The 24,254-nt window shown below is 36.8% G+C and overlaps 1 protein-coding gene across 2 annotated transcripts; it reads right to left on the bottom strand.

Annotated features, from left to right (window-relative positions):
* Positions 1-243: 243 nt before the first annotated feature.
* LOC110108536 (4-alpha-glucanotransferase DPE1, chloroplastic/amyloplastic-like) lies at positions 244-17,984 on the bottom strand. 2 transcript variants are annotated; one of them, XM_020839214.2, is made up of 6 exons: positions 17,476-17,984; positions 16,870-16,932; positions 15,718-15,806; positions 15,547-15,607; positions 10,561-10,639; positions 248-571 (listed from the first exon to the last, which is right to left on the bottom strand). In XM_020839214.2, coding segments are annotated over exons 1-6 (663 nt in total). In that variant the 5' UTR covers positions 17,845-17,984; the 3' UTR covers positions 248-569. The 2 variants fall into 2 exon arrangements, 1 of the variants encoding a protein (XP_020694873.2); XR_003703331.1 differs by lacking the exon at positions 15,547-15,607 and having other exon boundaries at positions 244-571.
* Positions 17,985-24,254: the final 6,270 nt, after the last annotated feature.

Below are 24,254 nucleotides of genomic sequence, written 5' to 3'. Positions count from 1 at the left end.
GATTAGTTCAAAAACAGAGACTCTAATCAGGATTTTTAATTAGGCAAGCCGTCATTAACTTTACACTCAACCAACCAAAAGAATGCATCGGTTGGCTCTTCACATTAATTGGAAAATGAAGTGGGATGGCAGTTGCCTTGGGTCCCACTTCCAATTATTTATTGTATACAAACTGACTGAATAGATAAGATTCCACCGCGGAGGAAGTTTCGGATAGTGCAAAGAAAAGAATTCGGTTACAGTGCTTTGGAGAAGAAATAGTATAGAGCTGAAGAGCAAAAAGTCACTGAATAGCCGAAATCCAATAGTTCTTTTCTTTGTTTTGATATTCATAGAAGCCAACAGAGTTCTTTCTCTGTTTAGCCGCAAGCCAATTGCTGTAGGAAATCGTCACAGTGCTTGCATTCACTGTAGCTTTATTCGGTACATTGCTGGAAGAGGTTCTTTGGGTTACGGTAGACAAGGGCTTTCGGCACAGTGTTTTAAACACTGTAGACAGCATCAAAAATTTGCTGTAAGAAGAGCCGCGCTGTTGTGAATAGTTGTTCGACACGTTACTGTGAAGAAATTTCTGTGAAACAGAAATTAAAAGGAAGAAGTGTTGGATGCAATCAGAAGATCCAATAATAAGTACAGGTTTGAGATTTTAGAAGAAGGAAGAAGATTCATTTGATTATATGCAGATGAGAGGTTACGAGGTAACTTACAATCGTAGAAGACTTCGAAGTAGAGAATTGGAGACACCTCAGCAAGAAGGTAAGTAATGCATTTATATTCAAATTTAAGAACTTTCATTTATAGGCATGAAGGTTGATTTTGAATGCATTAAAGTAAAATGTTATGAAATTTGTTTAATGTATAGCAAGAATTTTTAATTCAAACTTCCATGTATGAACAATCGGATACATAATGAAATCAGGTAAGTGTAAAACAAGGTTTAGTATGTTAATCTAAATATTTTCCTATTTGATACTGTTTCGGAAAGATGACAATTTACTTGCATATGATATGCATTTTAATTGTACACCGGTGATCACAACAATGATTATGAAAGAATGCAACAACTTAAGCATGATTGATGAACATTGAAAAACTTTATGAATATCAATTGAAAATAAAGTTTGACTACAAATGATGTATAACTGTAATTACAAGTGGGGAAAAAGGGACCCCAGGGGCAAAAGGGACCCTAAATAATATACTTGTATTACAGGAGGGGCAAAAGGTTCCCCAAAGAATATGATACCTGCATAGCAGGTGAGGCAAAAGGGACCCTTAAGAGGCAAAAGAGACCTGTATGTAATTCAATGACGATAATGCTAGGTTTATCTGGACTCCATTGAATAATGTTATGAAAGTGTAGCCAAATCTTTTATAAATTAAAATTAATATTCATTGTAGAATTCAGAAGAAAGAGTAAGGTTAATTATAAATTTATGATGAATATAATGTTTGATTATATTTTTATGTTAATTAAATTGCAAAGCTTACTAAGTCTCATAGCTCACCAATATTTTCTTACTGGTTGTTGTTACAGGAAAGGGCAAGGAGAAGATTATTGAAGATTAATTTATGCAAGTTATTTCTTATTTTTATGTTAAAGCTATATTTATTAATGAATCTTCTTGTAAGGTATGAAAACATTTTAGAAATGGATTTTATTTGGATTTCCTTAGCGACTTTGTAAGTATGTTTATTGAAATTCTAATTCCTTAGTGGCTTCCGTTGATGCATAAATTGAATTATGGTTGGAAGATTTCTATGATCTTCTCAAAAGAGAAGTTGTATTAAATGTTTTGAAAAGAAAAATGTTTATGTTATGTTTGCTACACTCTACAATACTGTTTAGGGGTATTATGGGGTGTTACATTATTGTGCTCAGTGCCTGCTGTATTGATTTGATTTGTTGTATGCATGATAGTTTTCCTTGTTAATTTCAGGTGTCTCCCTTTTAATCTACAGGAGGACCACTGTATGCATTGCAAGACTCTTGCCATCATCTCTTTAACTTGTAGGTCAATTGTTGTGTGTATGATGAACTTCCTACCATTTCCCGTAGGTGTATGGACTCACCACAGGTTCTTGCACTTGTGTCTATATATGATCTCCCGTACTTGCAACGTTCAGCTGTAATATCTCTCAAATAAATCACCTCTGTTGTCGTCGCTTGCAACTAGGCTATTGCATTTTTTTTACTTATGTCGTAGGAGACCCATTGCACTTATTGTGATCTTCTTCATATGTGCCTTCAAGCTCTTTCACAAGTTTATGAACTGACTACTACGGACGTCGTAAACTTTATATTACTTGTGTGTGGGTTATGATGAGCATCACAAGCCTTTCAACATCCTCAAGGATAGGTTGTAGCTTGCATGATGAACTTTCCTTATTGGTATGCACTTGTAATTGATCGCATACACCTTTCAACCTTCATTACTTGTAAATCTCACTTATTTGTTTATGCAATGATATTGATTATCATTGTATTCACCGTATGTCTTCAGACATGCTTGTAAGAGAGATAAATCTGAAATTAACTTCAGCTCACAAAGAGCGAATGTATATCGGGTGCATCACTTTGATTCATCCTCAAATAGTCTTTTGCCAACAGGGACGTGGCGCGTGCCCTCTGATCAGGTGATTTTGCCGTAAAATAGCACTATTATATTACGATCACGGCAAAGCCCGTATGTTCCCTAAAGACGTCGAACCCTTGAGCGATGAATCATAAGGTATATATGATAGGCATAAAGCCCTCTGTCAGTTAAGGTGGATTCATAGATATCCCCTTAGATAAATATCAACCCAGGTCTGCAAGGTATTATTAGACGAAGCAACTCATGACTGCCAACAAGGTACCTTCTGTCAAGTTGGGTCGACTACCTCCTCTGACTAAGTAGACCAGGGATCATGACAGCCTAGGACGATGGAACCATGGTATCTTGATCGGGCTCGTATTCACTCCCCCTCACCACCAGTTTTAAGTTTATGATGATAAACTCCAAAATCCAAACTTCAAAAATTTAAATCCAAGACTTAAACCCTAAATTATTGCTATTATACGATGGGTTTATAACCTATTCAACCTCTTTAACGACTAGCCTTAATCGAAAGTTCTCTCATATTATTGGGAGGGGTAATTAACTATAGGAGCTTGCGCCTATAGGAAACCAGAACTCAGATCAAAAAGTCCTCACAAAATGAGGGTGAAATCTCTGGGTAGTGTCTTATCTAAAACCCAATATGCCTTCTGAAAATTCCCCCGGAACCTAATCTCGTTAAAACTCTCTGCTGTCATCGTCACATAAACACTTAAAAGAAAAATAGATCGATGGCGCAGAGAGGCCGGGATAACACATCGCAACAAAAAGGAATTTTTCGGAGCCCACAATGATTGCATTTATTGCATGTTCCACATATGCTTGTGATCACTGCAATTACTTGATTGGAGCTGAATTGCTATTAAACTATTGCACTCACATTCTTCATGATTTGTCTTTCATGTATTTCATGAGTATACTCCTTGTATTGTTACTTGCAAGAAAGTTTGCCACCTCTCTTACAATGCTTCCCTAATTGTTACTTAGGGATGTATCATATTCAATGTATGAAAGTGATCGATCGAGGTCCAAAGACCTCCCATACTGTGGCTTTGTTGTCAAACTATATTCCCAAAATAAGCATTTGTTTCTTGCAAACAAGTTATAATTACAAACCCTTTGTCTTAAAGGATAGTTCAATATATATGATGGGTTTGATATAATTACTCATCATTTCATTCCAATTGAGATGGTTATTTCTCAACCTTCATTAAAAAAAATGTGGTTAATCATAAGCATGTTGTTGTATATTCTACTTTGTCCTTGTTTGCATGTTGATCATGTTCGAATATCTCCTTCCACGAGTCCCCTATGTTCAATCAAGTTCGAGTTCGACTCCACCATGCCCATTTGAGTTTGAGTCCAAGAGTCCATTGTTTGTTCAAATTGCAAGTTCAAGTTTTATGTCCCTTGTAGTCTTTGCAAGTTCAAGTCAGAGTCTAATTCGTAGTCATTTGTTGCAAATCGAAGTTCGAATATTCAGAAGTCCATAATGTCCTTGCAAGTTCAATTAAAGTTCATGCTTATTTCAAATTCAAGTTCATTGTGATTTTACTCACTTTCACATTAAGTCCATTATAATTTATTTTTAATTCAAATTAAATGTCAAGTCCCCGGTGGTCCTCTCAAATTCAAATTCAGGTCAAATTCAAGTCACCAGTTTTGCTGAAAAATACGGCAACCTCCCGACGTCTCCCCCGATCAGGAGAAAACCAAGAGTCATAGCATGCCCGCCACATCAAGAAAGACGTACGATCAATGTTGTGAGACAACGCAGCCGTAGGCTTCTTCCCCTACAGCACTAAGAAAGGTGTGCATGGGTCTTCAGGGGTACCTGTTTGAAAAAGCAATTTTCTCCGCATACGGGTACTTATATTTTGCCCCGCCGTGCTAAGAAAAGCGTGCACAAGGATTGTCCGTCTTGCCGTAGGCACCGCATCAAGTTCCCTCCCTCCACGCTAAGAAAAACGTGCACATGGGGTCCCTCGGCGTGCCGTAAATGCCGAAAATAGGATTTTAGGAGGGGATTACCCGCCTAATTAACTGTAAAAGATTAATTGTAATTAATTAACAAATTATAATTAATGATTAATTATAATTAACTACTAATTAACTAAAATTAATAATAATTAATTTATTACAATCATAATTAATAATAATTAAATGTAATTATTAATATTTAATTATAATTAACACTTATTAATACAAAATAAATCTTTCATCTTCCTCTGCTTGCCTAAATCCCTAAAGCTCAGCGAATTTACTGGATTTGGCCAAAGAAGCTCGCGGAAGGGAGAAATTATCTTCACAGTGAGCTAGCTCCTATCATTGCCTCTAATCAAAATGTCGTAACTCCCGAACCTTCCGAGCAAGCGAACTCCCGTAATTGCTTCTGATCATAATGTGTAACTTCCGATCCCACAAGAAGGGAAAGTCGTCGATGGTGCAGAGTCGAACAATAACGAAGAAGGCGAAGAAGGGATTAGGGCTGAGAGGTTCGTCGGCTCTACGGGATTCAGCCGAAGAAGCGCTTCACAGGGAGAAAGTTAACTTCACAGCAAGCGGAGCTCCTGTTGTTACCTCCGATCGAAGTGTCGTAACTTCTGTTCCTAGAGGAAGGGAAGTCGTCGAATGAGCATAGTCGACTAGCGATGAAGAAGCACGCGAGAGGGAGAAGGAAAAAGAGGTCCCCAAGCATCGCTCCCTTCGCCCCCTTTTAACGAAGCGATAGGTCGTGTGAAGTAGTGACAGATGCAACGTTGATCGTGCGCGGGATGGCGACGACGTGCGAGCAGGTATGATGATTTGATTTTCATGTTTTTTTTTTTTTGGTCCAAAGGTCAACAACCACATATTTCTATAGTTACATCATACTAATATTTCTTGAATGATTTCATGCATACTATATCTACTTTTTGTACATTAATTTCAATACTGGGTTCCGGTAACTACTGATTTTACATATTTTTTTAGAAAAAGTATAGGATCTACTAGAGTGAGACTGATCGGGATTCAAGTTTTTTTAAGTATTTTGTTTTATTTTTTTGTAATCAGGAGTAGAAAGATGGATTGACTAATGTACTAATGGGCTCCTAATTATTATATATGAATTTTGAGGAATGAGCCTAGTTTTATATTTTGATGTATATGATTATTAATTGCTTCCATTGGACTAAATTATATTGATAGATTATTAGTAACTTTGGTATTTCAATTAGAGTTTAAAATAGACAATTCTTTCAAATTTAGATATTAGGGTGTGTCATCACTAGCATGGGGTAATGCCCAACCATAAAACGGCAAAAAATCTTCACCTACTTCCTTTTATATTTATCTCCCCCTTTTCCTCCACTATGCAGCAAATGATGTAGAGAGATGCCATGGAAGCATTCCAAAAGCTTTAGTAACGTGTGGAAGGAGGAAGAGGGAAGTATAAAGCATGCAATTTTAGAGGAAGAAGAAGCATAAACATCATCTTCATTCCAATAATCCTTTCTTAGGCACCATTGCGATGGACTAGCCTAAAGAACTGTAAAAAATGAGACAAATGTTTCCAGCGTTCAATAGCTTTAAGAATTCAGCCCTCGCTCTCTCTTTCACGTTGACGTTAAGCTTCATTAAGAGGCTAGAGGTCTTCTTCCACTAGAATTCCTCTTCCATTAGAATCTAATGCATATGGGTGGACGAACTGATGCTTTTGATGTCAACAATTGACCACCCTAAGGCAGTCTTTTATTCTCTCAACAACTTGTTCCATTGTTCCTAATCTTCCACCATAATGCCATTTCGCAAAATCTCAGACAAGGATGGATGGACAGGACTTCTAACTAGTTTTCCCTTGGATCTTTGAATGGCATCTTATAAACATCGGTGTTGCTTCCTCCAGACTTTTGAGATGTTCCACAACCTCAAGCTCCTCAAAGAGTGCAACCCCATAATACAAGCTGAAAGGGACTCCTCTAAGCAATAAAGCTCTGGAATCTCCTTGATTTAAGTGACAAGAATATCTAATATGAGGTAACTATAAGTCTCCAACAACAGGTGATTCATAACAATGAACCCATTGAATGTCACTTCTTTTTTAACTCTCAGGAGGAGCTCTCATTTTTTCACCTCAATCAGTGTTCTGCCTGTGACAATGAATGGGTGCGCCAAGATAATTGAAATATCTTGGTCCTCCTCCATGTCAAGAACAATGAAAACCAATAGGGAATAGAAACTTATGAACTTTTATGAGAATGTCTTTTACTGTCCCCGTCAAATGTTTAATCGATTGATCAACTAGTTGCAAAGAGATTATAGTCAACTTCACTTCACTGATTCCATGCTCCTTATTAGAAAAGCAAGGCATCAGATTTAGACGTCCCAAAATCATGTAAGGCATTGATGGAATGCATGCTCCCAACGGTGCAGTGCATAGAAAATCTTCCATCATCTTTTAGTTTTGTTGGCAGAATTTTCTATAAGATTGCACTACACTCCTCAATAAGTGCCATTATCTCATATTTTCTAATTTCCTCTTATTTTAGAGGATCTCTATTACGAACTTGATGTAACTCAACATCTTCTCCCATGTGTCAGTTAAGAGGATATTGATGTGCAACTTTCTGAACGCATCAAAGAACTTCAAAATTTGTTCATCAAGCTTCTACTTTTAAAAACACTAAATAGCATTGGAATATAAGGCGATGGATTGCCTAGGAACAAATTCGCCATGGGCCTCGCTTCCTTTTCATTGTCCTCTCGCTCAGCTTCAGAATGCTTAGAATTGGGCTTCTAATGCCCATTGACTCAATCAGCACTTGGTCATTTCTTAGAATTCACTTTTAACGTGCTCTTCCAGATAGATTTCTATGTGCTCAGGAGAGCAACAGGTTACCTCGTTGTAATCTGCTGCAACAATTGCTCAATCTGCACCTCAATATTTTTTTATGGCAAATTCATGTCGTTGAATGGATGTTTGATAGGAAACACTTTCCAAAACCAAGAGGATCCAAAGGAAAAACTGCTGTCCACAGCAGTAAAACAGCCAACTGCACAAAAACCTGAGAGAAAACGTAGGAGAAAATGTAGGAAAAACACTGCAAACACTTTTATTTCGATGACGGACGAAAAGCACTTGCAAGATACAGCTTTCCTTCAATTCGAGAGGAAGGAAAAACTCTCCAAAAGATCTCCGGCGAAGCCAAGAGCCCAAGACACCAAAACCTAGATCTCAAAACAATTCAAATTCAAGATACCTCGCCAATCCCCCCAAAACTCCTAATTATACAAATTAATCATAAAGGACAGTAATGGACTTCCTAAAACAGCCTCTCATTCAAAAATTTCCCTCCCCCCGTGCGTTTTAGCCGCTGTTTGGGCCCCGCTCCTGCGCGCGTTCCGCCTGGTTCCGCCCGACCTTGGGCCGTCGGGTGTAGAACCGGACCGGTCCAGCTGGGACCGGTCCAGGCGTAACAATGTTCCTTCAAAGTTGAATCAGTGAATGCTTTTCGCTAATGATATTCTTCTTATTAATAAGAACAGAGGTGTTGAAGAAAAACTTGAATTATGAAGGTCAACCTTAGAGTTTAAGCAGGTCTAAAACTAAATACATAGACTGTAATTTTTACAGTAAAAGATCTAGTGGATGGATTGGGTCTTTGAGCAATCAAGTTATTAACAAGAGTACATGTTTTAAATATATTGGGCCAATTATTCAGAGTGATGGTCAAATAGATGGAGATATTATCAATAAAATTCAAGTTGGATGGTTGAAGTGGAGGAATGCATCGAGCCTATTGTATAATAGAAAAGTATACCTCCAACTTATGGGAAAATTTTGTAAGATGCTGGTAAGACCTGCAATTCTTTATGGCACAAAATGTTTGTCATTAAAAGAAAAACATAATAAGTGTTGAAGAGATAATGAAACTCAACCAGATAAGTGTATTTACACTTAGAGGTAAAATGTGAAATGAGTATATATGAGAAAATGTTGAAGTAGCTCCAGTGGCAGATAAGATTAGACAGAATCACCTTAGATGATTTAGTCACATAAAATGTCGGCCTTCGGATGGCCATATTAAGAGAGTAAATGTATTAGAATCGGCCTATATTAACAAAGGTGGAGGTAGGCCTAAAAAGACTTGATTAGAAAGTATTAGAAATTACCCTTTTAATTATATTTAAATGAAAAATTAATTCTTAATATGACACAATGGAGAAAAAAGATTCATACAGTCGAACCCATGTTGTGAAATAAAGGCTTGATGTTGTTGTCATTTGTTTTTATTGACCTCTGAGAGAGACCTCCCCCTCCTACTACTGATATCTAGATTGTTGGAATCCATATTGCTAATGAAATTGTGATGGCTACTAAAAAACTATTTTTTGCTGTCTAGCCTGCTGGATCTTCCAAGAATAGTTGGGGTGAAATCCAGATTGTAGGTGTTGATGTAACGAATGTTCTGTTGTTGGTTCCGAACAAAGTGTGCCAGCTCCAGATGAGGTTGTCTGAATGGGTTATTTGGTTAACAATCACTGCTCTGATGGTGCCTCAACAAAAATTGTAGAAAACGATGGGTGCGTGAATGGTGTTGACAGTGAAGTGACTAAGTTGTTCCAACAGTGAAGCAACTTCAACAATGAGTGCCACAATCGGAGTGGACTTGTGAACAATGATAATAGTTTTCTTGAACATATGTTGATCATGTAGCCAATGGTAATTTTTTGTGGCCGTTTTCTTAGGAAAGTCATAAGCTACCTTTTGCGTCTTCCTTATAAAAATGTCGCTATATACAAAATCGAACAATATCCTCATAGCACATATGAAACCATTGCAAAATTTCTAGACTTGCATTCACTTTGGTAACTCATGGTGCGGGCGGGCACTTCCTCAACAAACCCTTGTACCTCTCCCAAGCATTATACAATGTCTCTCCATCTAACTACAGAAAATTGGACAATGTGCATCCTGTTTGTTTTCACTGGCGGAAGTATTTTGATAGAAACTTTTACCCTAAATCATACTAGTTAATGATCAAATCACTCGGCAGCGAATTCAACTAGCTGGCAGCTCTTAACACGATCTCTTAATGAAAAAGGGAGCAATCTCAGCATGATAACATCATCTGAGACCCCATCATATATGAAAGTATCACGAATCTCTATAAAGTTTATGATGTGATAATTTGGGTCTTTGAATCAATATGAGGGATTATTTTGAATCAATTTTGTATAGTCAAGAGACTAAATAAGGGTAACATGTATTCTGGGACTAAATTGGCTGTATAGAGATAATTTGGGGACTACTTTGAGATTTTTCTTTAAATAGAAATATGAAATTTTTAATTAATTATTTTAAATGCTCATGAATAAGTACAATAATGATTTTATAAATATCAAAATTTTATATCATTTTAAATGTACCTATTATTTAAATAGTTATAAGCAAATACATGAGTGGAATAAGACTCCTTGTATGCATACATGTGTGCATGCATACAAAGCTCAAATTTCATGTTGCCTTTCTTCTTTTCTTTTATTGAGAAGGTGAGAGGAATGTTTGGTTGGTCATATGGACTAATGGAAAGATAAACATGTAAAACTTGATAGAGACGTACTTAAAAGGCCTCTATATTGGTCCTATTTCTCTGCATTATAACCCTTTTATATGAAGGAATTGAAGAAAATTGAATATCTCCAACCAATAGACCATAGATACCATTTATATCATTGACTAGCAATCATGCAAAAAATGTTGCTACAAGATAAACATAATGAAATAATAAATCAATGGTATAACAAAGTTTTTCGAATAATAAATCAATGGTATAACAAAGTTTTTCGGGCTAGATCTCCAATCCCTCTGCTTGAGCAATCAACAAATTTGAAGGGCGGGTAACCAAGTTCATCACAAGACATGTTCGAGAGATGCATAGCTTAATACAACGCAAGAGTAAAGGGATAATATACTTACATGAGATATTAGGATCTTTGCAAAAACTCTCAAACTGGAGCTTGAGATCCCCTTGACTTAGTGTGAGCCTCTCAGCTGCCTAAAATGTACAATATTAGTTAGCTCATTCATATAACAAAAGAATTTATGCTGAAATAATTATCTAGTGTTAACGATCGCATAGATTGTGTGGCAGAAGATATAGCAAGAGCTAAAATAGCACAAATTTTAATAGAAAAAATAAAATAATCTCAATCCAAGGACAACTACAAGATGTCACTGGTGATTTTTAGTTAAAGATCAAGCACCTAGCGAGCATCATACAAGTTGACTACTTAAAAATAGTTGTTATCATAGTTGATATGAATAAAAAAGGGTTTAATTATGGGGATTTAAACCACCAAAAACTTTTTTTATTTTTACATTTAACACCTAAAATTGAATATTTACTTCTATACAACCCAAAACTCTTGAAGTCATCAAAAATACTATACCACAAAACGCCATCACACCTCGTGAACCATGGCACTCTTTTCTTTCATCAACCCTCTTTGCTTCTTCATGATATCTAAATTCACAACATCCGAACATCGTCATTCTTGTTGTTCTTCTTTCTTCACGAGATCCCTTGCATTTGCAAGACATCTACGACTAAGCTCACCAAACATTTTCTCCCTTTCGCTTATTTCCCTTTTGTCAAGTCATATGCTAAGCAGAATCGTGATTCTTATTATTCTTTTTTTGTGAGCTCCATATCTTTGTGAGACATCAACTACCACATTGCTAGATGTTCGCTAGGTGCTTGATCTTTTGCTTCATTTAACTATCAAATTATTGGAGAATAACATTAGTTTGGTTGATATTTTATGCAAACATATCACAAGTAATTATGCTGCAGAGGTATTTAAAAACCTCAAGTTGATGGGTTTATAGGAACGAAAGAATGGATTAAAAGCAAATTCACCAAGCTTTTAAACAAATTTGATGATATGGTGGAACTAGACTGAAAATTCTAAGTGATTGATCAACAATATTAACGCTGTTGGTCTAACTTCTAATCCAAACCCATTACATATTGGCATATGTCAAACTTACTTCTAAGACTTCAATCATCAACTTGAAGGAAATGGCTTTAAGATAAACATATTGCAAGAAGGCACCTTAAAATCTTGAATACTTGGCAATTTGTAGAGTAATCAGCATAATTTATTTCTCAGTTGTGATAGAGTTTAATCTATTGAATATAAGTTCTTTTGGTCAATTTAAAGTAATTTCAAACAGTTTAAAGTGAAGATATGCATTTTTATAGATTCGGATGATGATTAGCAGCTAATTTTAATTTTGTAATGTTTAACAAGTGTCCTACTTCAAAACACGAGTTCAAGCCACAAATCAACTTCAAATCGCAGTCATAACAGCAAAATTTACCATATATGTAACTTGAAATGTGATTTACTTGCTTGCTATAGAGGCCAAAATTGTGGAAGAAAATTTTACAAATGCTCCAGAAATTGGATAAAGGATGACTACAAAATTTTTTAAGATGGAATGATGGCATTTAACATATAGCATTCGACATGAAACATGAACGAGAAGTAGATTTTGAGGATAGTGTCAAGATGAAACCTGACTCCATCTTGTTTCTTGTCAAAATTTTGATTGAACTATGAAGTTGGCTTAATATAGAAGTTTGTATTTAATCCTCTATGATCATCTTTTGTTATTGGTAGGTAGCTATGTTGTTTGTGATCTTTAAGAGATCACTTCATGTTTGTTGGTAATTGTCAATGTATGATTTATTGTAATAGTTTTGATGCTCGTAATCCTTTTTAAAAGAAAAGCTGCCTGGTTTAACAGGCCCGATTGATGTTTGTCATTTTCATCAAAGCGATTAGTATTGTGTGATGCTTGGAAATATCAAGATTGGAATGAAATGTAATGTTTGGAAAGAAATTTTGCCACAGCTAGAGGAAATGGGATGATCTATAACCTAAATACCTATAATGTTTCAAGAATATATGCCACAATTCAATATAACTGTCGAATAAGAAGTATAAATTTCAATATACACGGCAATTCAATATATGCTGCAACTCAGTATGCTGCAATTCAATAATTGTTGTTGTTGTAACCTATATGCTATAACCTAAGCAAACTAAAGTTTGTGAGATGTAGCCTATATTTTGTACACCGCTGCAACATACATGTTGTAGTAGATTTCAGCCTTATAATGTAGTATAATATGTAGCTGCAGTTTAGTTTCACATGCGACAGAGAACTTCAAGCTGCAGTTACAAATATAAAGTTCAGGACGATCCAAAACGGGAAACTGCAGCTGAATGAATCCAGAACTGAAATGCTTGTAAACAAAACGAAGTTCTAAAATGCTACATGAGCTAACCTAATTATATAAAAGTGATCATCAACATAGATTTGCCATAAAGGCTTCATTCCAATGAATGCTACGGCATTAATACAAGGATGTACATCAACTGCCATAATCTAAAAGTGCATTTCCCTATATCAATATCAACTCTGTGTCTTTCATGACGACCCCCAACCTCAACCTTTGGCACAGTAGGCTGCCTGATATCAAATTGCTCTTTCCTTATAGTTATTTCTCTAATGTATTCACAACATGAAGAACTAGTTCACATCGTCAACTTGTTGAGTTCATCTTCCTTGAGGTCCTTTATTTCATAATCATTCCCCTGACCATGTCAACGAAGTTCACAACTGGCTCACTTCTAGCCTCGACAATCTAGAATTTGAAAGATTCAGTCATCTTGTTTGTGTTACAGTCAAGCTTTACCTCAGTTATAAACTGACTTTTAAACCACTTGTATGGTAAAGAAAGCAAATATGAATGGGCAGACATATTAGTACTATCTATTTCAGTTACTTTATGGTCGTACTCAAGTCTTGTGTTAACATTTGCCACTTACACCAAGTTTCGAATCTTATGACCATCTTGGTAATGAAAGAACTCCTTCAAGTTCTTCAACAAATGAAGTAGAAATTCACGATGCTCTGCATCCGAAAAGATATGCTATATTACTTCACCTAGGCCTTCTTCAATGTTTTAATTTAAAGGCTGATGGATATAACACAACTGATGCAAGCAAAAATTTGGGAAAAGTCCAAAATTTTTGCAAGCAAGAACTATACCTTCCTAGGAAATAGAAGATATACAAAACTCCCAAAAACTAGACAAAGTACAATAAATAAACCAAAAACAACTTTACTTTTATAATATAAAAGAACTTACAAACTTTGATGCTTACTTCACGACACAAACATTAACATAAACTCCTAAAACTGCTTGCCAAACGTTGAGAAGAAAGATACAGGTGGGGTGGTCACTTGCGGTGAGAAGAAAGAGATTAGAAGACGAGACGAAACATAGCTCGCAAACTATAGAGAAGAGAAGAGATGGGGGACATAGCTCGCAAGCTATTCCCAAAGAAGAAAAAACCCTCGGGTTTTCTTACTCCAAAAATCAGCACACAACAACCTCTTCTTTTTTTGACAAAAAACACCACATATTTATATGAAAGAAAGGGGAGCCAAACAGCCAACTTCAACCTTTAAACAAACCAATCAGTAAGGGGAAGAGGAAGGGAGGCATATATCACAAAACAACTCCCAAAAATCATCACAGGAACCGGGTAGGACAAGCCACGGGAGCACAGCTAGGGAGGGACCCGAAGAGCCAACACAAAACCTAGGATGTAGAAGCCACTGGAACACAGCCAGGGAGTGACCCGAGCAGGCAACATAGGAACCGATAAGAACAAATCACGAGAAAGCAGCCAAGGGGAAAACCGAAAAGGCAACCAGCACCCAGCCTTAATTCACGGGAACAGCACGAAGGGAAAACCAAGGAGACATAAGAAGGGGAAGAGGCATGAGTGGCGAAACCAAAGAGAAAGAACCAAGGGCCAAAAGAGAGGGGGGGAATGAACCTAATTAATTCTTACAATTTATGAGCTTAAGACACTCTACTAGATGTTAATGAGCGGACATCTAGTATGGGAATTAAAGCTAACTAAAAATAAAACCCAACTTGCCCGCCCCCCCCCCCCCTATACATCAACAACCAATTGTTTTAGCCAAATTTTCTAAAAACTATTGTCATGTTTTCTTTGATTCAGTTTCTACAATGGCAAAGGCTAAGTAAACAAATCATTATTAGCATCAAGGGTATTTGCAAGAGCAGCACGCCCAAATACTTCAACTGGCAAGCATTAAGACCTATCAGAAGTCTACAGCCAACCAGAAACACTATTGATACAAACCTTGATGCTTACATATAATCTCTAGAAAGAACTATCATCGCTATCATAGATGTATTTAATGTGAAAACCCACTCTATTAAGAAGCTCTGATCTTAGTGCAGGAACCCACTAGTAGTTTTCATTGATTGATGCAAAAAATGATATCTCAGGCTTGCTCTCTTGAGCATCATAGCTTCATATAGGATAGAGAAAATCCGTAGGTCGTCTTTAAGCTATTGTGAGTGGCATGCATGTAAATCCCCCTTTAACTATTTAAATGAGAATTTTATCATTCACTTTGGAACTGCTCAAGACTAGTATATAACATATCTGAATCTAATGTCCCATCAAAAGTACCTCAAAATAGGATGCGAATTACAGCCATGAGGAGTGCTTTGTATAATCGATCCCATTTGCAGGAAGAGATATTCAAACATACCACTTTCTTCTTCCCCAAAATCTCATATAAAGTTGAATAAACATAATATCTGATAATGAGGTTAATATCACCAACTCATTTAGTAATGACAGCACAGAAAATGCATTTTAGTTAAAGAATCAATTTCAATAGCATCACACAGTTTAATTGCGAGTCTATGAAAAATGTAAAGGAAGCAAGCTAAATAAAGGGATTTTATTGTCTAGAAAACTACACGAAAATCTTAAACCAGTGCAATGGATATTGTAACAGCTTATAAATGATATCTCACAACATTTTGCAAGTACTAACCTTAGCTATTAAAGGATCTTTTAAATTGGCAACAGTTGCAAAGTGAACCTTTTCCACATCCCTTAAATTATGTAATGACAACATTTGCTTGTTAGATAAACAAAGGCCAACTGGCCAAAAATGAATACCAATGTAATTAAAACTGCAAAAATAATATTTTCTTAAGCTCACATGGGTTCTGGAAGTTCATCCTCCGTGAGTAAGCCATCTTTGACAAGCTCTTCAAGAGAGATAAGAAGAGTGTTTCCACAATTTGCATCCTACAAATAATCATCAAAAGAGCATCAAATTTGGAACATGAGAATGCTAGAATAGAAAAGTGAGACATGCAATGAAATGGCATTTTGATATATTTGACCAAGCTGTCCCTCTTTTGTTTTTTGTTTTTTTTAATGAATACACTAAGTGAAAAAGCATCTTTTTTCTGTTATATAAATTACTAGTAGTAAAATTTCCTAATGACAGCTTAAAATGCAGATATATTGACCAGTACTAGCACCATCAAATAGCTGAAATTTTAAGAATATAAAAATTTTCTAACAAGAAATTGCATTTAACTTTGGGGATGTTTGGTTGGAATATTTTAGGATGTAGAGTAGTAAATGCATGGGTTTTGAGTTTGGTGTTTGGTTGGATGAAAAGCAAATCCAAAGTGAAGAAAATTAAATGCAGCGTATTTCATTCTAGTTCATTTTTGAGGTAAATCGTTCTCGCCCAATTTTGAAGACGAACCGTTTACACCGCTCCAAAGCTTGCTTGACCACCGCCAGCATCCTTCCATCACCGCCGACCTCAAACCGCCGCCACCATCAACCACCGCCCTCCAGCGCCTGCCAACGGCCACCCTTGGCACAACAATTTTACACTTTACATTACATTCACTTTACTTCAAACCAAAAAATAATAATAATAATAATAATAAAGTTTTGCATTCCTTTTTTACACTCATCCAAACAACCTCAAAGTATTCCTTTTACACTGCATTCTTTTTTCAGGCAACCAAACGACCCCTTAAGTATTTAAAGACCCTAAGAAAAGAAAGCCTTAAAATCTTCTATCTCAGCTTGGAAAGTGCCTCGAGTATAGCAGCATAGCATCAATTCATGTAACCAGGTGAGCAAAAAATAAAAGTAAAAAAGTGGTAGTAGAAAATCCACTTCAGCAAAACCCAGCAACCAAATTAAAATTGGGCATTAAACCCTAAACTCCGAAGGATACCTCATTGATCTCCATCTTGATAAGTCTCAAAGATATTAACTAAATATAATCGATAGAGGATAATAAATTCAATGATGAAATTCCATGCAAGCACAAAAAATTTACCTGGCCCGCATAAGGTGATCCATCTTCATTGGACTTCCTCCCGGGAGGTACAAGGGGTAAAACCTGCAGAAAAAACAAGGAAAGAGTAATTGAAATTAATCTATCACCCCATGGTTGGGACCCTTGATCCCTAGCATGAAGGAGAGAGTTCAAGCGCAGCAACATCTAACTTATAACTTCTAATATTAGTGGTTTAATTCACAAAACATCCCAAGAAAAAAAAATCCAAGATTTAGCACCATTCCCGCTGCCAGATCACTTGAAAGTAACTGAAACAACTCTAAACCAAGTTATACTCAGTAGTCATTTAAATTCAATTATATCAGTAGATTGAAGAGGCTCATTTGATTATTTGTACAAAGAAAACATGTTTAAGAAAAAGAAACAATAATTTGTGTTTGAACGACATTTCTGTTTATATATAAATGTTTTGTAGCAAAAGCTCAAAATCAAACTTTTTTCGAATATCTAACTACATTCAATAAAATGATGGAACCTAGTATAGTCACTAGGTCAAAAAAAAAAAAAAAATTTTGTTTCAAGCAACATAATGAGCCCTAAACACGAAAAAAAAAATTGTGCGGAGAAAACATATATGATATATACCTGCCAAACAGAGCAACCCGTAGAGTGAAGCCAATCCAAGAATCGGATGGCCTCGTCCCCAAAATCTCCGATCCCGTACGGTCCACGTAACGAGCTCGGGTGAAGCAGCACCCCGGCCCTCCTCCTTTCACTTGGATCCGCGGACGGGAACTTCGATCCGTAATCCTCCGGCAAGTCATCCCCCGCAGCGACGGAACTGCTGCCACTTATAACGGCGCGTCCACCTCTCCTTGCCGGAGAAGAGAATGTTAATTTGCCGGTCCTAAACCGTGCCGAGGTGGTGGAGTCGCAGCGGGTCTTGGCGCCGCTGGCAGCAAAGGATAGAACTTGGATGTTGGAAGAGAGGAAGAGAAGTCGAGATAGGGCCATTAGGTTATAAAAGGGGAAGAACGACTGAACTTTGTCGAATGCAAAGCAGCGACGAGTCGACGAGATAGATGCGTTGAGCGGTGAAGACAACAGTGGATCTTCGGCCCTCCCGCCTCAAATAATTTATTTGTAATAAGATAACACTGTCAGGCGTCAGCTATATAATCTCATGAAGTTGATATTTTAAAAATAATAAAAAAATTAAATAAAAATTTTCAATCTCGTTTATCCTTTCGCATCCATCTCATCCCTCCATTAATAATAGTAGAGCTACGTCCGGTCAGAGGACGGATTGAACTTTTATTTGGTCAGGTGAACGTACGTAGAGCTACGTTCGGCCGGCACTAAGATCCCAAGCACAAAACGAGAAATACCGAGTAAATACCGAGCAATACCAACAATAACGAGAAATACCATTATGTGAAGACAAAATACCGAGCAATACCGAGTAATCATAAAAAATACCGAGTTTTAAATGAATAATTCTATTTTCTTACGCAAAATTATTTTATTAGTTTAAGTATTCTTTGTTATGTCATAAACAAATTAAAGCATGATAATTTATTTACTTAAATTATGTTTGTTGAATTTGAATTTGTCCAATAGAAAGATCGGAGATCCAAAGTCTCTAGTCAAAGATTAGGAAAAGATGTTAAGGTCCCCAAATATTTCTCATCACTTCTTATTTATATGATTTTGATGGCTATATGATAGGCTATATGGAGAAAAATAAAATTACAGACTACATAGAATATCTCATAAAATACTACACGCTAATATATGGCATGTATCGCATCCTAATTGGCTAAAAGAGGACATAGTCAACAATCGAACAACCTGTCTGTCATTGGACAAACCTAAGAGGGTCGAGTAGGCTTAGGGCGAGTTTGGGGGTGAATCCCGGGAAGAGATGGACCCGTAGCTAGCGAGTAGTCTGATAAGGTCGACAATTGGCGTAGGGAGGTCGAGGTCACCTTGTTGTGAAGGAGCGAGCATTGGTGTTTATAAGGATGAAAGACTCTGAGCCTAATAGTGATGACAAAATGAAGTGAGAAACCTATGAGATAGGCATTTTCCTGTAGTTGATTATGATGGGCTCGAAGGAGGAGGATTGATTGAGATGAGTGATGATTTGTTTGCTTAGTGAGGAACTTTCTAGACACTCGATGTAGGGTGAGCTTTAAATTTAAGAAAAATATTGTTGATCAATATACATATCTGAAGGCCAATGAGAGCAAGTTTATATTTTAATTATGTATATTGATGATATCTAATTTGCTACTAATGATTTTGATTTATTACATGAGATTCATAAATTTCTCTCTAAGAACATTTACACATGAAGGATAGAGGTGAGACACTCACATGTAATAGGAATTGAAATATTCCTTTACAAAATAAGGAGTGTTACTTGAAAAGGTGTGCGTGCGGTGGGCATTAAAACCCACTCATAACCATCTCAGCGTGCCTCACAAGTCAGATCCTCTATCTCTTCTTTCGCAAAGCATGCGTTGCTTCCATTGCTTTCCTTCACTGCCACTTCCATTTCTTTGTTATATTTTCTTCTCTTGTCATCGATAAAGGGGTATCCGGAAAGCATGATGGAGGGTCAATTCTATCATACTTGTGGCAAGGACTGGATTTGATCTAATTCGACTTCTCTACTATAAACCCTATGTTTCTCTAAACTTATGTTTCTCAACATCAGAGAGTGATAACTCTTTATTGATTTAATGAAACCACATGTAAATATAATTGATTAATTGAATATGATAATTGATTTATTGGATAAATGATAATTGATAATTGATATGATTGTTGACCAATTAGGAATCAATTGGATAAAATATGTTGAAAGTACCACATTAAATTCAGATGTCCTACCTTACTAAATCATGCATTGATGCATGTGTATATTAATAGCACCGATGACATTGACATATATATTAATATTATTGATATTATTGGATGAATTGATAATACATAAATAAATGATGCATATGAATAGATATGATAGATTCATTTAGTCGGCTGGCAATGTCGGTCTGAGGGACCGTAGTTGGCGAGTGACAGTGGTTATAGGGCCCATAGTTGGCGGGCGACGAAGGTTGGAGAAACCGTAGTCGACGGACGACGGAGCTTTGAGGAACTGTAGTCGGGTGGCCATGGCGGTTAGAGGGATCATATTCAGCAAGCGATGATAGTTAGAGGGAGTGTGGTCAGCGGAACAGTTGTCCAACGGTGGTAGGCGGTTGGCGGTCAAGTGGTGGTCCGATACTGATTGAGCAAAGGTCTGATAGCGATCATGTCACACCCTATTTTGACCCCTTTACAATCAACCAGGAATGTAACATAAATAAAGAAGCTGAAGAGGTATCTCTTACTAACACACATCATAAAAATACTTCTATAATGATCAAGAAGTTAGAAAATGGCCTATCCAAACTATTCCAACACAACAAGGTTTTCACATCTTAATTGGAAATAATATTTCATAACTCGAAGCTTAAATATATTAAATAAAATACAAATCTTACTAAACTTTTAAATATTATTTACATACCAAAAAGTGTTTGTACAACTTATACTTTGACATTTATGTACGCCCAGAACGTATATACACAAAACTTCAATCAACCTTTATGTCTAGTACCCCACTGGCTCCTTCCTCTTTCATGCAATATAACAACTGCTAATGAGCTAAAGCTCAATAAGCTCAATAAAAATGCAAAAATAGTATAATAAGTAATAAACATGTTTGTAATCAACTGAAAATAAATTCTCATCATTTCCTATTATGTTTATTATAATATAATAAGTTCGACGACTATTAGCGGATAGGTGGACGTTCGACGATGGGATAGGGATCGTAATTGATGGGCGATGGACATTAGAGGGACCATATTCGATAGGCAACGGAGGTCAAAGTGATCATAGTTAGCAGGCTTCGAAGGTCAGAGAGATTATAGTCAGCGGGCGAAGGAGGTTGGAGAGACCGTAATCGGCGCTTAACGGAGATCAAATGGACCATTATCGATGTGTAATAGATGTCGGAGGGACTATGGTCAGTGGGCGACGGAGGTTGAAGAGACCTTAGTCTGTGGGCAATGAAGGTCGTAGGGACCGTAGTGGATGAGCGATAATGGTTAGGGGATCGTAGTTGGTAGGAGACAGAGGTCGAAGTGGACCTTAGTCGTCGGGCAACGGTGGTCTGTTAGTGGTCGGGCTGAAGTCAGGCTGCAACGGCGGTCGGGCAGTTCTTGGCGGTTGAGCGGTGGTTCAACGATTATCATATGAAAGTCCTGCGATGGTTGGTAGCTTGGCAGTGGTGCGATTATGATCGATGGCCGGGTGGTCTCCACCGAACCATTGCTTGGCTGTTGATCGTTGATAGAATTCTGCCCGATAATTGTCAGACCACTGCTCGGCCACCAATCACCGCCGAACCATCTCTCAGTCGACGACCACTGCCGGATCACTATCGATCGCTGACTATGATATCCCGGACCACCGTCGCTCGCTGACTATGATCTCTCTGACCACCGTCGCCCGTTGACTATCATCCTTCTGATCATTGTCTCCCACCAACTACAATCCCTTAAACTTCAATCGCCTGCTGGCTACGACCCTCAGACCTTTGTCGTCTGCCAATTACTATCCCTTTGACCTCTGTTGTGATGTCAGCCAAATAAACATGCCAACGTTCTCTTCAGAAAAACTTCCTTATCATTGGATTCTTCCAAATCAAACGATATAATATACTATGTAATGAACCACAAAATACTAGTGGATCTATTTCAAAAGGGCAATACCCCGTGATTTTTCGCCCATCTCAAAGGTTTTCAGGTAAAAACTCCCGTGTCTCTTATAAATACTGGACCTCTCTCTTTATTTGTATATGTGCTAGATTTTCAATAAAAACTATGATGCTAAGTGCTTAATCTCTCTACCACCATGAATGTTTTAGGACACAACACCTGTAATATTTATTTGCTTATAATCAAAACAAACCTTTCGACGATACCAACACGCTTGCTCAAAATGAATGCAACCTATCTGATAAGAGCTGCCTTATTGCAATCTATTATTTATAAAAGAACTAATCAAAGGGTAATCAAATAATGTAGTAAAACGAAGATTTGCATGATGAATAATGCATTGCTTTAGTAGTCAATTGCCTCTGTTTTTTTTTTTTCTTCCCCAAATTAAGAGAACAAATGAGATTTGAGAGTTTTGGTCAACAAACAGGATCTGAGGACCGAATTACGGGTAAGAAGACGCAATAGGAGAGTCAGACGTGAGAATTATTGAAAACTCACCAATTTGATATTGTCAAGAGTGGCCAACTGCAAGATCACAAGGCTATTAAGACTTTTAGCCCACGCCCCACACAACAGCTAAGGAACATAGATATTGTTATAGACTAACTAATTAACCTAATTGCATCAACTACTTTTATTTAAAGCGATATATTATCATTAACCGACTTTTATAACATTAATAGAGCATTTTCTTAATTGGAATAAATATGGCTTAGCATTCATGTTTTAAAATCACAACATAGTACCTACTAGCTCATACTTCGGTAAATTAGTTATAATATTTCTTATTATGTACTTTAAAGTTCGTTTTTTTTTTTCTTTTAATAAACCTATCATGAATTTCTTCGAACAATTTATCAGCTGATGAGAACATAAAAGCATAATAATAACGAATCGTACTATATTAACTACTATTTTCGGTGAACTTAATTAAGAAAACAAGAATGAGCTCATCAAATCTGTCTAATAACATCACATACAAAGTAGCATCAGATGCTTCGTGTTGCTACCATTCTACCTATCATTAAGGATCGAATCAAATCGTGCAAGACAGTTCGCCGGATAATAATAATAATAAAAAACAAAAACCAGCCCATATATAATTGTTCTGATTTCCACCATATGTAAAATAAGAATAACGGAAAAAGGAGGGAGATGGATATTTATCGATTTACAACTCAAATTTACAGATTAAAATGGCCTAAGCCCTACAAAATTCACCTACATCAACCTCCAGCCAACATCCTACCCACCCATTTAATTCACCAACCGTAGCCGTAGGGCCCCTCATACATAACATGTACATTAAATTATAAACATTATACCTGACAGAAGCCAGTAATCCTCTAGAACAGGGCAAATTATTAGATTCAGACACCGGACAAAGAGAATCATCCGGATTTCTCCCTGTCTACAATCTAAGCACAGCTGCTACAGTATGTGCGCTTTGACTACACTTTTATTATAAACAGAGAGAAATCCAGATGATTTTTTATGCCGTCCGAACCTAATAATTTCTCCTAGAACAGCCACTATGTTGGTTAACGTCATCCTATTTTCCAAAAAAAAAAAAAAGGCAAAAGGGGGTGAAATTAAAAGGTATGCCTCCCCACATTCAGCAAACATTGTCATCTGCAAGCTTCGAGCAGAACTGAGGGTCAAACAATTAATCTGCTGAAATATGATCAGCTTTCTGGCCAATCTTAACCACTTTTGTGACTGTTGCATTGCAAAAGAAGCATCTTTGGCTATTCAGCAGGTGTCTAGTGATACAGCCAAGGCAAGAAAAGTGGCGGCAGGGCTCGAACTGTGCATCAGAATCAGCCGCATAGCATATACAACAGCAGCTATCATCTTCATTTTCATCAGCTTTGGTAGCCATCTCAACAGACCCTTCCAATGTCACTATTCTGCTCCTCAAGTAATTCGAGAACTCCTCAAGCTGAGCTAGTTTAGAAAGAGAGGCTTCCCCTCTCAACACATTGCCCTGGAACGGTAACAGCAACAAGTAAGAGCACAGATAGATCACGGCAATAAATTTTAAGTTCATTACTATGGGTTAAGACAATCACGAGGATCTACATATGATATTTATTGATTTAAAAAAAGCATATGATAAAGTTCCAAGAGAAGTGCTATGGAGAGTTCTTAAAAAGAAAGGAGTTAATAATGCTTATATTCAAATCATTAAAGATATGTATGCAGGAGCTATTACTTGTGTTCAAACACAAGGTGGTTTGACCAAGTATTTCCCTATTTTCGATTAGGTTACATCAAGGATCATCCTTAAGTCCATATCTTTTTGCTTTAGTCATGGATGTTCTCACTAGACATTTGCAAGAGGATGTACCTTGGTGTATGCTTTTTGCTGATGATATTCTTCTTGTTGATAAGACTAGAGAGGGAGTTGAAAGTAAACTTGAATTATTGAGGTCAACATTAGAGACTAAATGTTTTCGCTTGAGTAGATCTAAAACGGAATATATGTAGTGTAATTTTAGTAGTAATAAACCTAATGAGGGGATTGTGACTTTGGACGATCAAGACATTAATAAGAGTACACGTTTTAGATATCTTGGATCTATTGTT

The sequence above is a fragment of the Dendrobium catenatum genome, unplaced genomic scaffold, assembly GCF_001605985.2.
Source record: "Dendrobium catenatum unplaced genomic scaffold, ASM160598v2 original_scaffold_3373, whole genome shotgun sequence".
Classification (NCBI taxonomy): Eukaryota; Viridiplantae; Streptophyta; class Magnoliopsida; order Asparagales; family Orchidaceae; genus Dendrobium; species Dendrobium catenatum.
This window is presented reverse-complemented; position numbering and strand designations above follow the sequence as displayed.

Bases quoted from the DNA above. Each gene is read 5' to 3' on its own strand.
- LOC110108536 (XM_020839214.2), bottom strand. From the start codon at position 17,844: ATGGCCCTATCTCGACTTCTCTTCCTCTCTTCCAACATCCAAGTTCTA. The intron at 16,933-17,475 runs GTATATATCATA...TTTTTTCTGCAG, and splicing joins CGGGTTGCTCTGTTTGGCAG to GTTTTACCCCTTGTACCTCC. The intron at 15,608-15,717 runs GTGAGCTTAAGA...ACATAATTTAAG, and splicing joins GATGAACTTCCAGAACCCAT to GGATGTGGAAAAGGTTCACT.